This window comes from Perissodus microlepis, chromosome 22 (assembly GCF_051167445.1).
Source record: "Perissodus microlepis isolate ML-2025 ecotype Zambia chromosome 22, ASM5116744v1, whole genome shotgun sequence".
Lineage (NCBI taxonomy): Eukaryota > Metazoa > Chordata > Actinopteri > Cichliformes > Cichlidae > Perissodus > Perissodus microlepis.
Genome location: NC_140481.1, coordinates 13891587 through 13908409, shown reverse-complemented (window position 1 = coordinate 13908409; position 16823 = coordinate 13891587). Strand labels below are relative to the sequence as shown.

Genomic DNA, 16823 nt, shown 5'->3' with positions numbered 1-16823 from the left:
TTTTAAAACAGATTTAAAACGCACACACGAACAAATTAATAGAACACTAAAATAACTTTAGTTACTGACACAGACTGATTCAAAATCACACCAAAAATCAGTTCATCTAACATTAAATTCAATTTTTTTTCCCAGCTCCATACAAAGACAGATTCCAGTGTCTTCAAAACATAAGTGGTTAGTTCACAGCCTTTATTTAGTGACAGACTTATTTATCAGCCTTTCATCCTCCTTGATTATGGCTATGTTTAAATCTTGGAGTTAAAGAAATTAAATTTTTAACTCATTTGAGGAAAAGCATGCATGTATCACTACTAGTAGGATTTTTACCCGTACATTAATATACAGTATTCTAAAGCAATCCATGACAAACAGTACAAAAGCACTTTTCATCAAAAACAGCCATTGCTTGAGCCTAATTCATTTTATAGCAGCTACTACACCCTATGTTGCAATCAAAATGAGTGCCTCAATCACATATTCAACAGCCTCTTCAGTAGAAAATCATCACACCAATCAGCAGCTGCTGTAGCAGTAGCCGTTTTCTGGCGCACCATCAAACAATTAAAACAAGAAAAATATTAGTTTCTTTTACAAATATGGTATTCTTGCTAGTTTTGCACTTTAATGATTAAACTTTTGATTAGATTCATATCTGACAATCACATGCTTTAGGTATTTTTTATTTTAAGTGATGATGGAGCTCAACAAAGCCTACAGGGGGTTTCTCTCAGTCAGCAGGTGACGGCTCTCCTCACTGGAGGGGAAGAGTGCCTCCTTCAGGCGAATCATGTGACCTCCAACCCCAGCATGGGGATCCTCCACCAGTGACCTGCGAATGGGCCGGTACACCTTGTAACGCCTGGAAGAAAGATGCAGGACACAAAAATATGATGGGAGGGTAATGACTCTCTAACTGGATGTGAGCGGCAAGAGTTGGAAAAAGAATACGAGGTGTTTTACGAGCAGGGTAGTAATCAACTTAACTGAAAGTTCAGTGAGAATCAAAGTGGCTTTGTGTGCATGTGTAAATGCTTTTTAATGTGGCAGTAAAAGCCAAAGTTGTGCATTAAAATCTTTCTGCATCATATATTCGGGTCTTCACACATTTACTGAAGGAATGCTGCTGCATCTGAAGACTACTCACTTGTAGACCACATAGGCAATGAATGCAAAAATGGCCCCCAGAACAGCGCTTGAGGAGAGAACGACTTGGGCAGTGTGAGAGGTTGTGGACACTGATGGGTACAAAGGGCAGTGAAGAGAGTGTAAAACAGACTGGAAACTACAACACACCAGACAACAGTTTCTACAAAGCTGATTTCAAGAAATATCCTGTTGTATGTGTTTGTGTAGCTAACCAGGTGTGTCCTGGGACTTGTTGATGGTGATGGTGGTGCTGGTGAGGGTCAAGCTGCTGGAGTTCTCCAAAGTGATGTTCACACAGTAGGTGCCCGGTTCCAGAAATCTTCGCGTCAGATGCACTTTGCACTCCGAGAGCGGCGGCACATCGTTGCACATGATGTTGCGTACCTGAGTGCAGCTGGGGTCTGACACGATGGTACAGGCTGAAGTGGGGACGCTGCGGATAAGGGATGAAGGATAAATCAAATAAACCTGTTTCTTTATCTAAAATGTATAGGTTTGTGGGGGGGTGGAGAGTGCCATTGCACCTAAGTGACTAAATTGGATGTGCAGGGAGAAGATGATTTACTCATCAAAAATAAAGTTGATAAACTCCAAAGGTTACTGTGATTTCCTCTTTGAATGTTTAAAAAATTATCTACAGTATTTTTTTTTTTTCATAAATTTAAACAAAGTATATAATAAATGCATACCTGCCCAGACATTTCACCAGGAAGTTGATGTCAGTGTTGGTGACTCTGTGGGCTGATACTTCCAAAATCTGACTGCTTGGCAGGGTGTTCAGTGGGTGCTTGGGCTCTGTGGGGAACAGATTAATTTTGTGGGTTTTGGATGTGTAATCCTCTTCCCCCTAAATAATAATATGATGAAGGAACCAGTCAAAGAATCATAGCATGAGGTTGCTTGAATACAAGTTTGTAGAGAGAAACTGGATCGCAACAATCAGGATTTAATGCAGTTTAAATGGAAGAGTGTTTCCTTTTCATTATCAGGGGTGGTTACGCCACACAAGTACGAGTCCCATCCCTAAGTCCATAGTTCGTGATGAAAGTGAAGCAATTCTGGGATGAAATGTGGGCTGGTTTCCTGTATGTTATTATAGTAAATGTGACAAAATGGTTTTTGTTGGAAAGCTTTTAAAATCATACCCACTTTCATTAGCATTAAAGCCATTAAAGTATCATGGAAAATGTGCAAAGGTTTGCCCTCGCGTTTAGTTTTTTAAACTGCTACACCATGGCTTCTGTACAATGGTTCATGAAAAAGACTCAGTGGTATACAACATAACTTGAAGGATCCCGCACACTCCCACCTACCAACGACAGTGATATTGCCTGTGAAGGTCCCGTAGGCGTAGCGGAAACACTGGTTGCTGTTGCGACGCCTGGTGCGGAGCCACAGCGGGGTGGTGGGGTTGGATTCTGGGGCAACAGTGGAAGGGAGGGGCTCTGTGGTGGGGAGACCCGTGGAAGCAAAAGAGGAGGTGGTCGAGGGCAGGCTGGTGTTGGGCGGCACTGCAATATGAAGCAAATGGGCTCTGCATAGTGATGCACGCTGGTATTTTAACTTCCTCAACATGAGGACATGATATGATTCAGCCTCTGCATTCGATATTCCTACATAATCACAATCATAATACACATTTAGCTGTAAAAGCCTCACCGTGTGTGGTCTCCATCTTGGCTGTAATTGCATGAGTAACAAGTGGAGTTGTAGGAGCCTCTGAAGAAAAGAAACGGGAGACACATGTTTTTCCATTAGCACTGATTCCCCGTCTTTTTGTTGTTGTTTTTTTTAAACAGATACTTGTCTGTGTAGGTTCTCAGTGATGTCATGGTAGTCCTTCGAGCTTTAAAAACTTTTTTAAAGTTACTTGAAGATGTGTAAATACCTGAGACTCTCCCTCTTTGGTTTTAGATCACCTCTCACCTCTTGGATGAGAGGTGAAACTTCTTCAAGAAACTTAAAGAAGTGCAGTCACCTTCTTTTTAAGCTCCTAAGAAACTGTAGGCACTTGCAGATAATGATTCTGTCTTTTAAAGTTTTACATGTATTTTTTGTTTTTACATTCTTTATAACATAACTGTTTAAGTGGCAGTTGCTTCATATCCCCAGAGTGAAGAGAGATAACTTACTTTGTGTGGCTCACATTTCCCTTTTTAAAGTTTCTATTTTGGTATTCCAATTATATTAATTAAAAAAGACTGAAAGACATGCAGATATGGTATAAGAATAGACTGTATATAAAATAAGCCATAGTCTCAAGGTTGAAAAAGTTCATCCAAAGCAGAGATGCAGTTTTTCTAATGGCCAGCAGGGGGCAGCTCCTCTTGGTTGCAAGAAGATATCTAATTGTATAGACACCTTTGAGAAAATGACCCAATTTTCATTTTATTGATGACTTCAGTGAAAACATTCCTCATTAGTTTATGGTCTCAATTGCTTGTTTAACATCTTAATCAATATTATACATTTTCTCCTCCTTTTTTCCCAATTGCAGAGAAATTGATGGCAAAGACTTGTCTGTTATGTAAGTGTGCAGTATCCTTGGGTTCTCAGTCAGAGCTACCCCTCTGGTTTCAAAACACCAAGATGGTGACAGATGACAGTGTGCTGGCTATGTCCATCTGGTTATAAGGTTTGTATAAAAAGTTAACAAGTCTTCAGATAATACTTTGCTTGTTTTTTGTCATGTCTGTATCTTTGTGACTACTTGTGACAGAACCTGTGGATGTGGTCGAGGTCGGGGTGTTGGCAGAAGGTGGACATTCAACTGGAAACGCTGCCTCGACCACCAGCTTCACAGTCATGGTCCCCAGCTTACTGTAGGCGTGCGTGGTTACGTTGCGATGCGTTACCAGCTGATTGCCGTCTCGAAAATCCCAGATGTAGTCAATGGAGGCAGCAGTTTTCAGGTAGCCGCTGGGGTCATGGAGGTGGACTTTGAAAACCACATCCTCACCACGGATGAAGATATTCTCAGATTGGTTGACTGCACCCTTCTGAGAGATGTCGACCGCCACTGGAATTTTATCTAAGGGAGTGCGTAAGAATAATGTAAATGACGTATTAGGTTTCTGCCTGTTTGTATCTCTGTTTGGCTGAAACATGTAGGCAGATAAAACTGTATAAGCAGAATATTTGTTGTTCCCACCTGTGACAAAGAAGACGGCGTTGTCGGTAGAGAGGGGGCTGTACTTCCTGCGCTCGCGTTTCCTGTAGACCATGACTTCCATGACCTCTGCCCCCAGAGGGATGTTGGTGGTATTGATGGTCACACTGGAGGAAGAGCCATCACACGTCTCATAGTACTGGCCTGGGACAAAAAGAAGAGACAAACTGACTTGGTTTAGATGTTCTTCTTTTTCCGTTTGTATCCTGTGTACATGCAAACTTGTAAACTTGTATCTCACCCATTGTGTGCCAAACATAGACGTAGCTCTTTCGTCTCCAGTCATTGCTCTGAGGGAAGGGTCTCCCATCTGGGAACACGTTGCATTTTGCCTTGTCTATACATTTTCCAAAGCCATAGTCATCCAACCAGGAAGTCCAGTTGTACACGTGGCCAGAGCGAACCTGCCCATTGGCTGTTCGACAGAAAATAAAGTGATGTAAAAGCTTTAATTTTTAAAAAATAAAAATGAACTGATTTTGCATGATAAATCTGTTCAGCGACTACACATGGAACGGCTGGTAGCTACAAATGCTAAGATAACTATGATAAATAAAGACAATGAGTAGCCAGGTTCATTGAGGTGTAATTTGTCTATTTTAGTGTTTATCAGCAGCTTGTTCTGATTTTTATCTTAAGGGGGAGCCTGCTTTAACTCTTTCCCTCATAATGACGTGATTTGACACCCCCTGTGCCCTTAATGACATGTTTTGACATCTCAATATGTATCAATAAACATGTGGTTTGATGACCATCAGGTTATGTTCCAGATTTTTTCAAGACTAGTTCTAGTAAACTGTATAGGCAGAGCCCTCTCTCACTTCTGAAGCACAACCTAAAATATGACGGAAACGACACAGCTCACAAAAGAGCTTCAAGGGTTACTCCTAGTGGGCGACTAAGGGGAAAAGAGTTAAGCATGCTAGTGTATCATCTTTATTGTCATCTTTTTACAACAGTGTACAATTTAATTTGCTCTTTGGTGGGCTTACATAAATCAACCACAACATTTAAACCACCTGCCAGCTGTGCTGGTCTCAAACATGTGGATAAAACTGCTCTGACCCATCAAGTACAGGCCATTTGATTGACTCCTCGTGATCAGTGCTTTCACTTCACCTGTCAGTGGTTATAATGTTGTGGCTGATCAGTGTATATGGCCCCATGATGCTTTGTGGTGGTGTGATGCTATGTGTGTGCAGGTTCATGGCCTGGCCCGGCCTGGCTTTCTTGGCAGCACCTGACGCCTCCAGCTCCGTACCATCCTCACAGTGCTCATCCCAGATCAGGTTCCCATTGGCATCCTCCTTCTGGCAGGGAGGATACTCCAGCTTTGCAGTGAAGGTGATGGAAGAGCCATTCAGAGCTGGACTGTCACTGGTCAAACGGACTTTGGGTTTACCTGCAGAGAGGTGGAAAGACCTGAAATACCTAAGCAAATGTTTCAAAGGTGAAAAAAAAAACCCCAGAAAACAAATTACCCACCTCTGTGGTGCATAAAATCATTTAACTGTATGTTTAGTGGTGGGTAGATGTAATCATCCCATGGGTTGGTGTCGGGAAGCCAGCCAGGGATCGGTGGGATTGGAAATGGAAACTTCCCTGATAATGAGTGCTTGTGTGGGAATACATCCCTGTATGCTGGGGAGAGATAAATCAGAGAGACAAGGACAGGGAACCTTAAAATGTATTTTGGTTTGATGTGAGTCCCTCACTAAAGAGCTTCTGTCATTTACTTGAATCCATTTAGAGGTTAAATGTTTCTTTCCTTACTTGTGAAAAGAGAAACCTACTTGGATTTCATTAGGCTCCTTTAAAATGTAATTAAATGTTAAGTAACAGTGTAGCCCCAAAATACCTGCATAATGACCAAAATCATGTTTATTTCCTGACATGGAAAAATCTGCTTCCAGTACCTGGTTTCCACCTTTAGTAAAAATATTTTACTAAAAGCTCCCATGACTGAAATGATGAAATGATTGAGGGCTGCTACATTTAACTCTGGAGATTAAAAGCCCAATAAAACAGGAGGAAAGCGTTTGGAACGTTAGGCATAAATAAAATGTTTATTGTTATACAAAAAAGATATTAAAAAAAAAATCTGTCTCTGGATTTATACATTTTTAGTAAGATGACCTATTTTTTGATCTTTCATCTCCACATTCTTACTTAGTTTATTTTTTATTCGGATCTCCACGCCCTTGTTTTCTGCTTTCTCGTCATTTAGCCTGAGTGACATATTTTTCAGCGCAAAAACAAATTCAATCTGTGTAATCTGGTTAAAGGCGAAGAAAAAAAACTATCCAAACATCTGGAACGTCTGTACGCAAACAGAAATTTATTCAGCCAAGAGAGCGCATGGCGTGAAAAAAGAGGGGGAAAGGTGATTTTAAATTTGCATCTATTAAATTGTCACATTTGCTTTTTTTATGATACCGGAGGAAAAAGATTGTTAAAACTGCAGGAGGCTTCTTTTTACGGGATTCCATCTGGTTATGATAACAAATTAGAGAAAGCTACGATTTCTCCGTTTTTTCTGGATGTAGAGAATTGTCTGTTTGTGGAGTGAGTAGCAGTCTTAACGGAGCACACGCCTTAATCAGTCTCATGGGACTCTGACTGTAGAGAGCGGATGGCAGGACGAGTTAAATAAACAAATGAATAAACAAACAACCCTAGGAGATAAACATCAAACACCAAAATTATTCAATTCACGTAAAGACATTAAATTAAAAATCTGAAATCAATAAACCCACGTTTTTAAACCACAGCCACAACTCTTTCACTTCAAACTATTCCAAAGTTGCGCCACTTACTTTTGCGTCCATCAGCTTGATAAAGAAAGCAGGCACAAGCCAGGAGGGAAACACACTGCCAGGCTTTCATTTTCACTCGTCCGTGGGGGGTAAAAACAGTCGTCTCTGCAGCTTTAAGCACCCACGAATAGTGTCTCTGTGCGCCGACACAGCGTGTCCCTCTTTCTCCTCCCAGTACTACCCCTCCGTTTGTCCCGCGGTCCACTAATTTAAAGTGGCTCCGCTGAGCGCACAAACATGTGATGTTTCCTAACGAGACGCATCTCATCACTCATTAGTCCCCCAAACTCAGGAAACTCATGAGAGACGAGATGCGCGCGGACTGCACCGTGCGCATGCTCATCCTCTTCTTTCTCTCCCATTTGACAAAAAGTTCAGTGACTTGCGTTTTTTAGAACAGTGTTATTCCCTTTCGTGTTAATCTGTTGATTTTATTTTTTCTCCAGTTTATCATTTCTGTTTTTTATTGTTTAATGTAGTCGATTTTTTAATTAACACGGCAGCACATTGTCCACAATAAATATGTTTTAATTATATCGTTTTTTGTCCCTTCTTTGTTCTCAAATTTGAGAAGTTTTATTAACTTCATTAGATAATTAAATTGTGATCAAATAACAATGTTTTTCTTAAATATATAAAAAGAGGGTTTTGTGTGTGATTTAGTCGGATCATGTAACTATATAATTACATTAGGAAGCCTGGATATCTTCTTATAATATTATATTTTCCTTAAGTTCTGCCACGGAAGTCTGATAACAGATAAAGTCCACGCGTGAGAGCTGTGCACACATGACTGAAATGTTTGACACGATGAATCTGAATCATGCTGAGACACCTCACTCCGAGCGTGGAGGTTGCGCCACAGATGAACCCTAAAAAAGCAGAAGGGAAGCCTAACGCTCCTTCTGCGTCGTGTTCGCTTTCGACACCATCCACCATGTGATGAAAGTCACTGTTCACGGCAGGTCTGCTGCTGCAGCTGCTGTCACAAGAGAGTTTGGAAAAGGGTTACAAAGGGATCCTCGCGTGCAAGCAGATTTCTTAAAACTGGGTTCAAAAGTCAGCGGAGTCTGAACGAACAAATAGCTCACGCGGAATATTTCTAGCAATGGTATTAATGGACAAAATACCGAAAATAAAGCAATTATTCTTCTCTATTTAAATAAATAAAAGCAGAAACAAAAGAGAATGAGCTTGAATAAATTGTGTGTCCTTGCTGGGTCGTGCGATTTCAAGCATAGAAAAGCAAAGCAATGTCAGCAGACAAGGTTTCTAAATAATTACGTTTTTTTAAATAAAATAAATAAAAACACATGAAATAAAAAAATAAATAGAAACAAAAAAACTTAGATCTAAAAATAGCTCCAATCCGGGATGTTGATTCTGATAAATCCCCCCCGGCCGGCAGGCGTGGTCGCCTGCAATTTTGCGAATTTTAATCGGTTCAGTTGTTGGGAGAGCTCCAATAGTGACCTCCTTTAAAGCTCTGAGACCTGCTTTGCATGTTTTAGATATCGAGCTTCAGAATCTGTTGGCATTCCAGTGAAATCTGTTTTTTAATTAATTAAAACCTTTGTGGTGTCGTCGGGATTCCCATATGCTTGTTTGCCATTCATCTAGGGACCATTATTGGTCCGAGGACACCACAATTTGAATAAATAAAAAAGGAAGAACGTCATCGTGGCGGTTAATTGCTGTCACATGTCAGAATAAAGCCACCAGACACTCAGCCGGTTGGAAAAGCTGCATTGATAAATGAAACACTGATGACCACTGATCAAGACCACGAGATCTGACAGAAGCTCTTGAAGAAAACATTATTAGAGCAGATGTTTAAAAACGGCACGTAACATGTTATATTTCTTTGATCCAACATGCTTTGTTTTGAAATTCTGAAATTAATATTTGTGCTTTTTTATTTTTTATTTTTTACACTTGTTGTGTTCAAATTCTCACAGGGAAGCACATTTATCACGACTTTTCTTAAAATGACACTACAGTGACGCTTAGATTCTTCTTCTTCTTTTTTTAAAGAAGTGTAGGGGAAACATCCATTACCTGCAATACCGACTTTCTCCAGTAGAGGGAAGCACCCCTCCGCAGCTTCTCATGCAGCCTGTTACTAAACCCCATTCCTCTCGAATCAGATCAACTCTTGATCATTTCCAGGGTTCAGTAAAACGTTACTGAACACTAAAAATTAAGTGTTTATTCTGATTCTGCATATGTTGTTTTCATTATTAATGAACCTCCTGATTAGTTTCTACATTCATTCAAGTCCTTTGCTATAAAAAAAATAATCAATTTTAGTGAAATTCTGAAATGTTTTTATATCCTCAAGTTCAAACCCCCGATAAATGCAGCTTATTTACAGAAAACAGTAAAGCTGGAACACGTTAATTATCGATGGTTCAACTTTTAAAAGTAACCCAAATGTGTATTATTTGTCCAGCCGGCACAAAAATATGTCTCTGTCTGCTTGTCTTGTATGCAGCCCAGAGAATAAAAAGTGCTCCAGGTTGTAAAAGACAGAAATATGATTGAAAAACAAGCCAACTGTGCAGCCAGCAGTCCCTTTATCCCCCCCCTTCCTCCTTCTCCCTCACTGTCGTGCCTTCTCATTTACAGCTCTGGCTTCTAGCTGGTGGACTGGATGGAGGAATGCAGAAACATTCCTGGGAATGTGGACAGGATCTTCAATGTGTCTGTGTGCGCGCTCGCGCGTGTGCGTGTGATCCTTTGGTGTTTGCAAGCTTGTCTGAAAACGTGCTGGCGGTGGAAACTTTAATTCGGCGTGTGTTTTGGCCGCACAGTGGAACATATGAGACTGTTCACTGCGCAGAGCTGGAGCTACACAGAGACATTCTTTCTTTTCCAACCCTGAGGCGCGTAAACACATTCCCACCAGAACACTGGAGTCAGGACCCGGTCACCGCTCTTTCTCATCTTCGATTTCTCTCTTTCACCCCCACCCTCTCTCTCTCTCTCTCTCTCTCTTTTGGCCTTTCAACTTGTCAGCCTGTCTCTCCAGGTGCCCTGTCCCAGTTCTTGAAACTATAATCATAATTATCAGAAGGCACTCTGCCCTGTTATCCAGGGGACGTGAAGTGTCCTTGTGTGGTCTATAACACACTCATTAAGCCTGCAATGGAGCTTTAAGAGAGCCACTGCCACCAGTGAACTGGTCTCTCAGTGCAGCCGACCTAAGCTCTAAAAGCTCCTCGGGCTTTCCTGCCAGCTTGTATGGAGGTCTTTCTCGCAGATGTTAGCCACAATACAGAGCAGAAGCAGAGAAGCTGCCATGGCGCAGAAGACGCAGAAGGGTTTGTGATGTGCACAGTCTGACCTTCTAATGCCATTATCATAATGTATTAGGAAATTGTTAGGCTTAAGTTTTTGCCAATTTTCCACTTAAACCTTTACATGATATATGGGCATGCTCCGAGTGTTTTTCTTTTTCTTCGGCGGTTCAGTTTTGTGGTGTGGGAAATTCCATTCACAGAATACCAAAAACAAGTTTATGACAACACACAAGCATGCACATTTCCACTTGTCGAAAAAGAAAACAGTAAAATAAACACGCGGACCCAAGTCATTCGGTCTTTACTTTCTTTAAGAACCAAGGAGATCGAAGCCGTGAACGCCCCGCTTCCCGGCACCAACAGACGGTCATGGGACCCGGAGGCCCGAAGCCAGTTGGCCAGAGGAAGCGTCTTTGATGTGTGACGCCCGGAGGGAGACGCCTGCTACAAGCAGACTCTCACACACAGACTGGAGGAAATGTAAAAACATTGTGTCTTTCCACTGCAGTGCGGACTTATTTATAACTGAGCACACCAGCTAGTAAAAATGTGTTTTGAAATCGCTAATTATGGCTTTTACCACTTAATTTAGAGTATTTTAGGATTCCCCACGAGGCGTTTCAGGAATAATAAGACGACAAGAAGACAATACTAATACGGCTTCTGAGCCAAGTAGACTTCCTAAACTTTAAACATGTGATGGAAAGTGAAAAGCAATAAGTGTATACTACTCTGTGCGTTCTGGAGAATTTTCTTAATTATATTTTTTCTAAAATTATCTTTTAATCCCTCTTGTTATGAAGTAGAGACGAAGACCTGAGCAGGTTGAGTAACAGGTGGATACAGGAAGTGACCACCTTTACATGATTTACATGACGTAAAATATTTTGCACAGGCTCTAGGACCGCGGGAGGAGCTGGATGAAAGACAAAGTCAGCGAAACTCCATCATCTCAAAGTTGAGAACTTGTCTCAAACCTGCATTGTATGTCACTCTTGTCCCAGCTCTGGTACTCAATGAATGCACCTCTACTCTTCTTCAGGGGATTGGTGTGCGATCTATTTATTTCTTGAATCATTCTAGTCGAGTTGCATCACGCTGATGAAATGCAGTGCTCGTCAAGATGAAGCAAAACAAACACATCTGCAATTCAAAACAGCACCGGGCCGCCTTCTGAGCACAGTCTCACGCCTCCTGCGCCGTCGCTCAGCATGAGGCGGAGGAGCGCCGTCCGGAGGAAGATGCTCTGCCTCTGGCTGCTGCTCATCGGATTCGCCCTGGTTGCGCTGGCGCTCTCGGATCTCTTTAATCGGGACAGCGACCGCAATCTTCACAAACCCGGCCCTCCCCGCCAGCCCCTCCAGCGGATCGCCAGTCCTCCGGATCTAGAGGTCATCGTGGACTCCCATGACCCTGCTTTGGAGCTAGGCGCCGATTTGACTCCTCTGAAATCTCTGCAAGAAGACCAGCTGTTATTCGTCCCATCCATACATGGCACCAAGAGCTCGCCACAGAAAAAGCGGAGTTACAAGATGCTCCTTCCCGGAGCAAGTAAAGATACCACCGTACGCGGGCCACCTACGCACGGTGAAATGGGGAAAGCAGTGCGCCTTCATCTGGAGGGTTTGGAGAGGGATATGGAGCTCAGGGCTTTGCAGCAGTACGGTTTCAATGAGGTAGTGAGCGAAAGGATTTCTCTGCATCGCAGGCTGCCAGAGGCGCGCCATCCAGAGTGAGTGAACAAAGCGCACGATTGAAAATATAAACCAAAAGTTACCCCATACTGGAGTTCAACAAGCGCTAAAAGTTAGTGTAGTTGTTGCTTTCACAATTTGTCCCCCTCCCATCAACAGGTGTTTGGGGGAGCAACACATCGAGTCTCTGCCATCGGCCAGTGTTGTTATCTGTTTTAATGACGAGGCTTGGTCCACTCTCCTACGCACAGTACACAGCGTCCTCGACACTGCACCTAAACAGTATCTGCAGGAGGTCCTGCTGGTGGACGACCTAAGTCAACAGGGTGAACATATCCAGCCATCCATCCATCCATCCATCCATTAATTCAGTGTGCTGACAGCTTGTTCCGCCTTTTCTCTATGCTCCTCCTAGGTCACCTGAAGACTGGGCTGAGTGAGTACGTGTCTCATCTGGATGGAGTGCGTTTGATTCGCAGCACCAAACGCCTCGGGGTTGGAGGTTGCCGGACATTAGGTGCTACCAGGGCTGTTGGGGAAGTGCTGGTGTTCATGGACTCCCACTGTGAATGCCAAAAGGGCTGGCTGGAACCGCTGTTGGAGAGAATTGCCCAGGACAGGTACTTTTTTTTTTTTTTTTTTTTTTTTTAAATTATTCCAATTAAAAATCTATTTTCATATTTTACGGTGAGAAAGCTCCTGTTAGTATGCAGCATACTAACAGGATTCCAAATGCAAGTTCTTAAATGGGTGACATGTCAAAATATAAACAGTTACTGTGCCAGATTTTTTTTTTACTTTCTCTAATGAGTTCAGCCTTTGGACAGAAACACTTGCGAGGAGTGAGGAGATGAAAGGTTCAGACTTATCATTCGCCCTTACTCATTAGCAAAGCAGGGCGATGCATGAGGTGTATGTGTGTGTATCGAGCACTGAGCTCCCATGATTTGGCTCTCGTCTTATGTCTCAGGCTGCCTGCAGCGTAGCTCTAATTAGACTAGGCAATTAAGCTGAGGGCTCGGGCTTGGAATCTGCAACCATTCGGCTCTCTCGGCCACATGTTTGACCCCTCTCCCATTTTTTCTCAATTCCCTTTTTGATCTTTTCATTTCCTTAAAGCATCACACCACACATGGTCATTTGGCATGGATATTTCAAACAGCACACATGGGGAGCCAAAACATTCCCCGACAAAGGACAGTACATGTTTCTGAACTTCCTGTGACACAGCTGGCGTTTGCAATTACAAACACATGCATACAGAAATGAAAACGCAGTGTCTATTTTACCTAGTTGTGCACAGATTAGTAAATGTAAATGTAGTCAAGGAGTTATTAGCTATAACTTGACTAGTAGTGGCATGCTTTACATCCAAAGTAGCCAGTGCGCCCCAGGGCAGCTGTGGCTACAATGTAGCTTGCCATCGCCAGTGTGTGAATGGGTGAATGACTGAATGTAGTGTGAAACGCTTTGGGGTCCTTAGGGTATAAAAGTGCTATACAAATGCAGGCCATTCACTTAATAAATGCAAATAAAAAGAGCTGCTGTCTTCTTAGGACCAGAGTGGTATCCCCCATCATGGATGTGATAGACTGGCAGTCCTTTCGGTACAATGCCACCCAGTGGCCAGTTAGGGGGGTGTTCGACTGGAGACTTGACTTCTTTTGGGAATCAAATCCAGAGTTGCAAGACCCAGAGCTGGCTGTCCAACCTCTGCAGTAAGTGTGCAGCTGTTAAGGGGTGCAAGTTAGATTTAATGAGTTCTTATTTGCATGATAACAATGCTAAATGAACCATATTAAGAACGACGGATCAGATATAATTTTACACGGTATGTGTAAGTGCATAACTGACTGAAAAATCTAGAAAATATGACCAATTAGAATACAGAAGTATAAAAACTAAGGACCATACATGTGGATCTGTTTGTCCTTGTGTTGCAAACCCAGACTTTAACATCCTGAAGTCCATTATGTCACCAACACATCCGTGCAGTTCTTTTTTTAAAAAGATGATGCTGGTTCTGATTGTGACAGGAGCCCAGCGTTAGGAGGTGGAGTTGTGGCTATCGACCGACATTTCTTCCAGAGCGTGGGAGCCTATGACCCTGGGATGGTGCTATGGGGTGCAGAGCAAATTGAGCTGTCAATCCGGGTAAAGGAAAACTCATTTGATGTCAACTTTCCTGCTAAATCCTCCAGTGCACACACACCAGACAGAGAGATGACAGACTGCATTTGCTTTTTATTTTAAGCCATGTAAGGTATTTTAGCGATGCTTCGCCTGAGTGATTCGGTTGCCTTCTGTTAGTGCTTTAGGATTGCTGTGCTATGAGATGATGCCTTTTGCAAATGGAAATTTCAGCTTGGATAGTGGTCTGGGAATGTCCTGGCCCACTGATGAATGTACAAGTGTGAGAGCAAAAATGTTATAAATCAACTTGTCTGCCTGGGATGACCATTAAAATATGAAACAATATGACTAACAAACAGGGAATTTAAAAAAAAAAGAAACACAGAAAACAATTATAATCTTTATTACTGAAATACTACTACATTCTTATAGGTGTGGTCATGTGGCGGCTCCATGGAGGTGGTACCTTGCTCCCGCGTGGGCCACCTCATTCGCCGCCACCTGCCGTATCGCTTCCCAGATCAGGACTTGCTTCAGAGGAACAAGATCCGGATTGCTGAAACCTGGATGGACACGTACAAGAAAATCTACTACAGAAGGGACACGCTTGCTCATTTCATCAGACAGGTGTTTGTGTGTATGTGTGTGTGCGTGTGTGAGTCAACACATCTGGTCAAGAGATTGTCTGGTGAGTGTGCACCACAGACAAAAAAATGAAACTTTCTTTCTTTGTCCAGTCTGAAAACCCGAACATCACGGAGCGTCTGCGGCTGAAGAGGAGTCTGGGCTGCAGGAACTTTCACTGGTTCCTAACTACAGTCTACCCACAGCTTTATATCCCCCAGGACAGAACTGCACTGTCAGGAGAGGTATCACAAGCTCTCACATGCTCATACATGCACACGAATATATGAACAAGTTGTGTATGGATGGACTGTGAGGCATCATGTCTGTATCTGCTTGCAGCTGTACAGTGTTGGTACTGGCAGATGTGCAGACTATCCCCAAGGTCGGGGACTGCAGGGTGGGGCCATGGATGTGGCACCATGCACTGGGACAGGTAGCCAGGTAACCATGATTACAGATTACTTGATGATAACAACAGATAAGTGAGACATCAGTGAAGCTGATCTCTTGCTGTTGTAGCACTGTGATCTAAACTCTGAGGGTGAAGTGCGATGGGGTCCCACGGGGACTTTGTGCTTGGATACTGAGGGAGAGAGGGCGGTCCTCACTCCTTGCACCAGCCACCGACTGACCCCCGGCAGACTCCAGTGGAAGTTCATAAAGGCGAGACGAAGAATTGAGCGACAGAAAGTTTTTATGACTACCCGGGGCATTTAGCTGACTCTCTGCATATGTTTTCCACTTTTCCACAGCTGAGCGGCCAGCTCGTTCACCAACTGTCTCAGTTATGTCTGGAGGCTGTAAAAGAGGAAGGCGACAACAAGCGCAGCACAGGAGGTCTTTTCCTGCGCCAGTGCACCCACCACCCCAGACAACAGTGGCACTTTGAACAACTAGTGGCTCCCAAAGGTGCCTGATAGAGGGACTAGCTTTAGCAAGATATAAATCCCAGGCAAATCTATCATCATATCACATATTTGTAGTGTCATACATATATTTATATTACACCCACACACACACATGTATTTTGCAACTTTTTGCTCCTGTTTTAAGGATTGCAATTATCATTACCTGTATTAACTGTATTAACTAATGATAATGTCAGTTTCAGTACCTGTTGTCTTTATGAATATTTAATCATATATAGTATTATAAAAACTGTATATTAAATTATTTTTGTGTCAGTAAATGGTTCCATGAATTTGTGATCTGTTTGTGTACATTTCTAAAATATTTAACTGGCAGACAAAACACCACCACAGCTCTGAATTCAGGACAGTTTTGCCATTATGCTGGCCTTCACGTACACCACATCTAAGCTAAAACTACAAAGAGTTTATTTTCTCATATCAGGAAGAGCAGAGGTGTTAAGATAACATTAAAATGGCTGCATCTTGTTGAAGTGTCCAAACTGCTGAAAGAGTGTGTGCAGCATGGAGAGTGCCTGGATATTATATATCAACAGCAGAGGGAGCCATCAGCCTTCAAAATCATTTCTAAAAGCCAAACTCCTTATTTTGTTATTGTTAAACACAATAGCACCCCTCCCTCCATGCTAGTCATTTATTATAATATATATAACATGTTCTTATATGCATTTCTGTCATTAGGGCTAACCTAATGGATGTGACAGTGACGTCCATGCGTCTGAGAGAAGTGGATTTGCTCGACAACAGGCAAATTTGGTTTTGTTTCTAGGTATTAACTCACAGTCTAATAAACCAGATTTTCTTTAGGCCATGGAGCTTAAGAATAGGATGGACTCTAAACTGGTTCTCAGTGTCTCTCTCTTGGCCTCAAGGCAATGAGTTCTAATAACCCCCAATACTCAGCCTCAAAATAATGCTCTTCTTAACCCATGCTCCACTTAGCCCAGTGAACTTCACAGCACCTTCTGAATAAAAAAAATAAAATAAAATCATATGGTAACCTC

The 16823-nt window shown here is 42.5% G+C and overlaps 2 protein-coding genes across 3 annotated transcripts; one reads left to right on the top strand and one right to left on the bottom strand.

Annotated features, from left to right (window-relative positions):
* Window positions 1-35: 35 nt before the first annotated feature.
* On the bottom strand, window positions 36-7399 carry gpnmb (glycoprotein (transmembrane) nmb). Of its 2 annotated transcripts, none has more exons than XM_084919950.1 (12): window positions 7135-7399; window positions 5804-5959; window positions 5559-5720; window positions 4560-4733; window positions 4301-4462; window positions 3872-4180; window positions 2809-2868; window positions 2463-2660; window positions 1839-1944; window positions 1362-1582; window positions 1148-1238; window positions 36-862 (listed from the first exon to the last, which is right to left on the bottom strand). In XM_084919950.1, the coding sequence occupies exons 1-12, from the start codon at window positions 7202-7204 to the stop codon at window positions 715-717; spliced, it is 1857 nt and encodes a 618-aa protein (XP_084776076.1). In that variant the 5' UTR covers window positions 7205-7399; the 3' UTR covers window positions 36-714. The 2 variants fall into 2 exon arrangements, with proteins under 2 accessions (XP_084776076.1, XP_084776077.1); XM_084919951.1 differs by having other exon boundaries at window positions 5580-5720.
* A 4032-nt stretch (window positions 7400-11431) lies between these two features.
* LOC146362699 (polypeptide N-acetylgalactosaminyltransferase 15-like) lies at window positions 11432-16496 on the top strand. Its single transcript, XM_084920252.1, has 10 exons — window positions 11432-12168; window positions 12290-12456; window positions 12546-12750; window positions 13687-13848; window positions 14167-14284; window positions 14696-14890; window positions 15001-15132; window positions 15230-15331; window positions 15410-15553; window positions 15643-16496. Exons 1-10 carry the CDS (start codon window positions 11648-11650, stop codon window positions 15805-15807), a joined length of 1911 nt encoding a protein of 636 aa, XP_084776378.1. The 5' UTR covers window positions 11432-11647; the 3' UTR covers window positions 15808-16496.
* The last annotated feature ends 327 nt before the right edge of the window (window positions 16497-16823 follow it).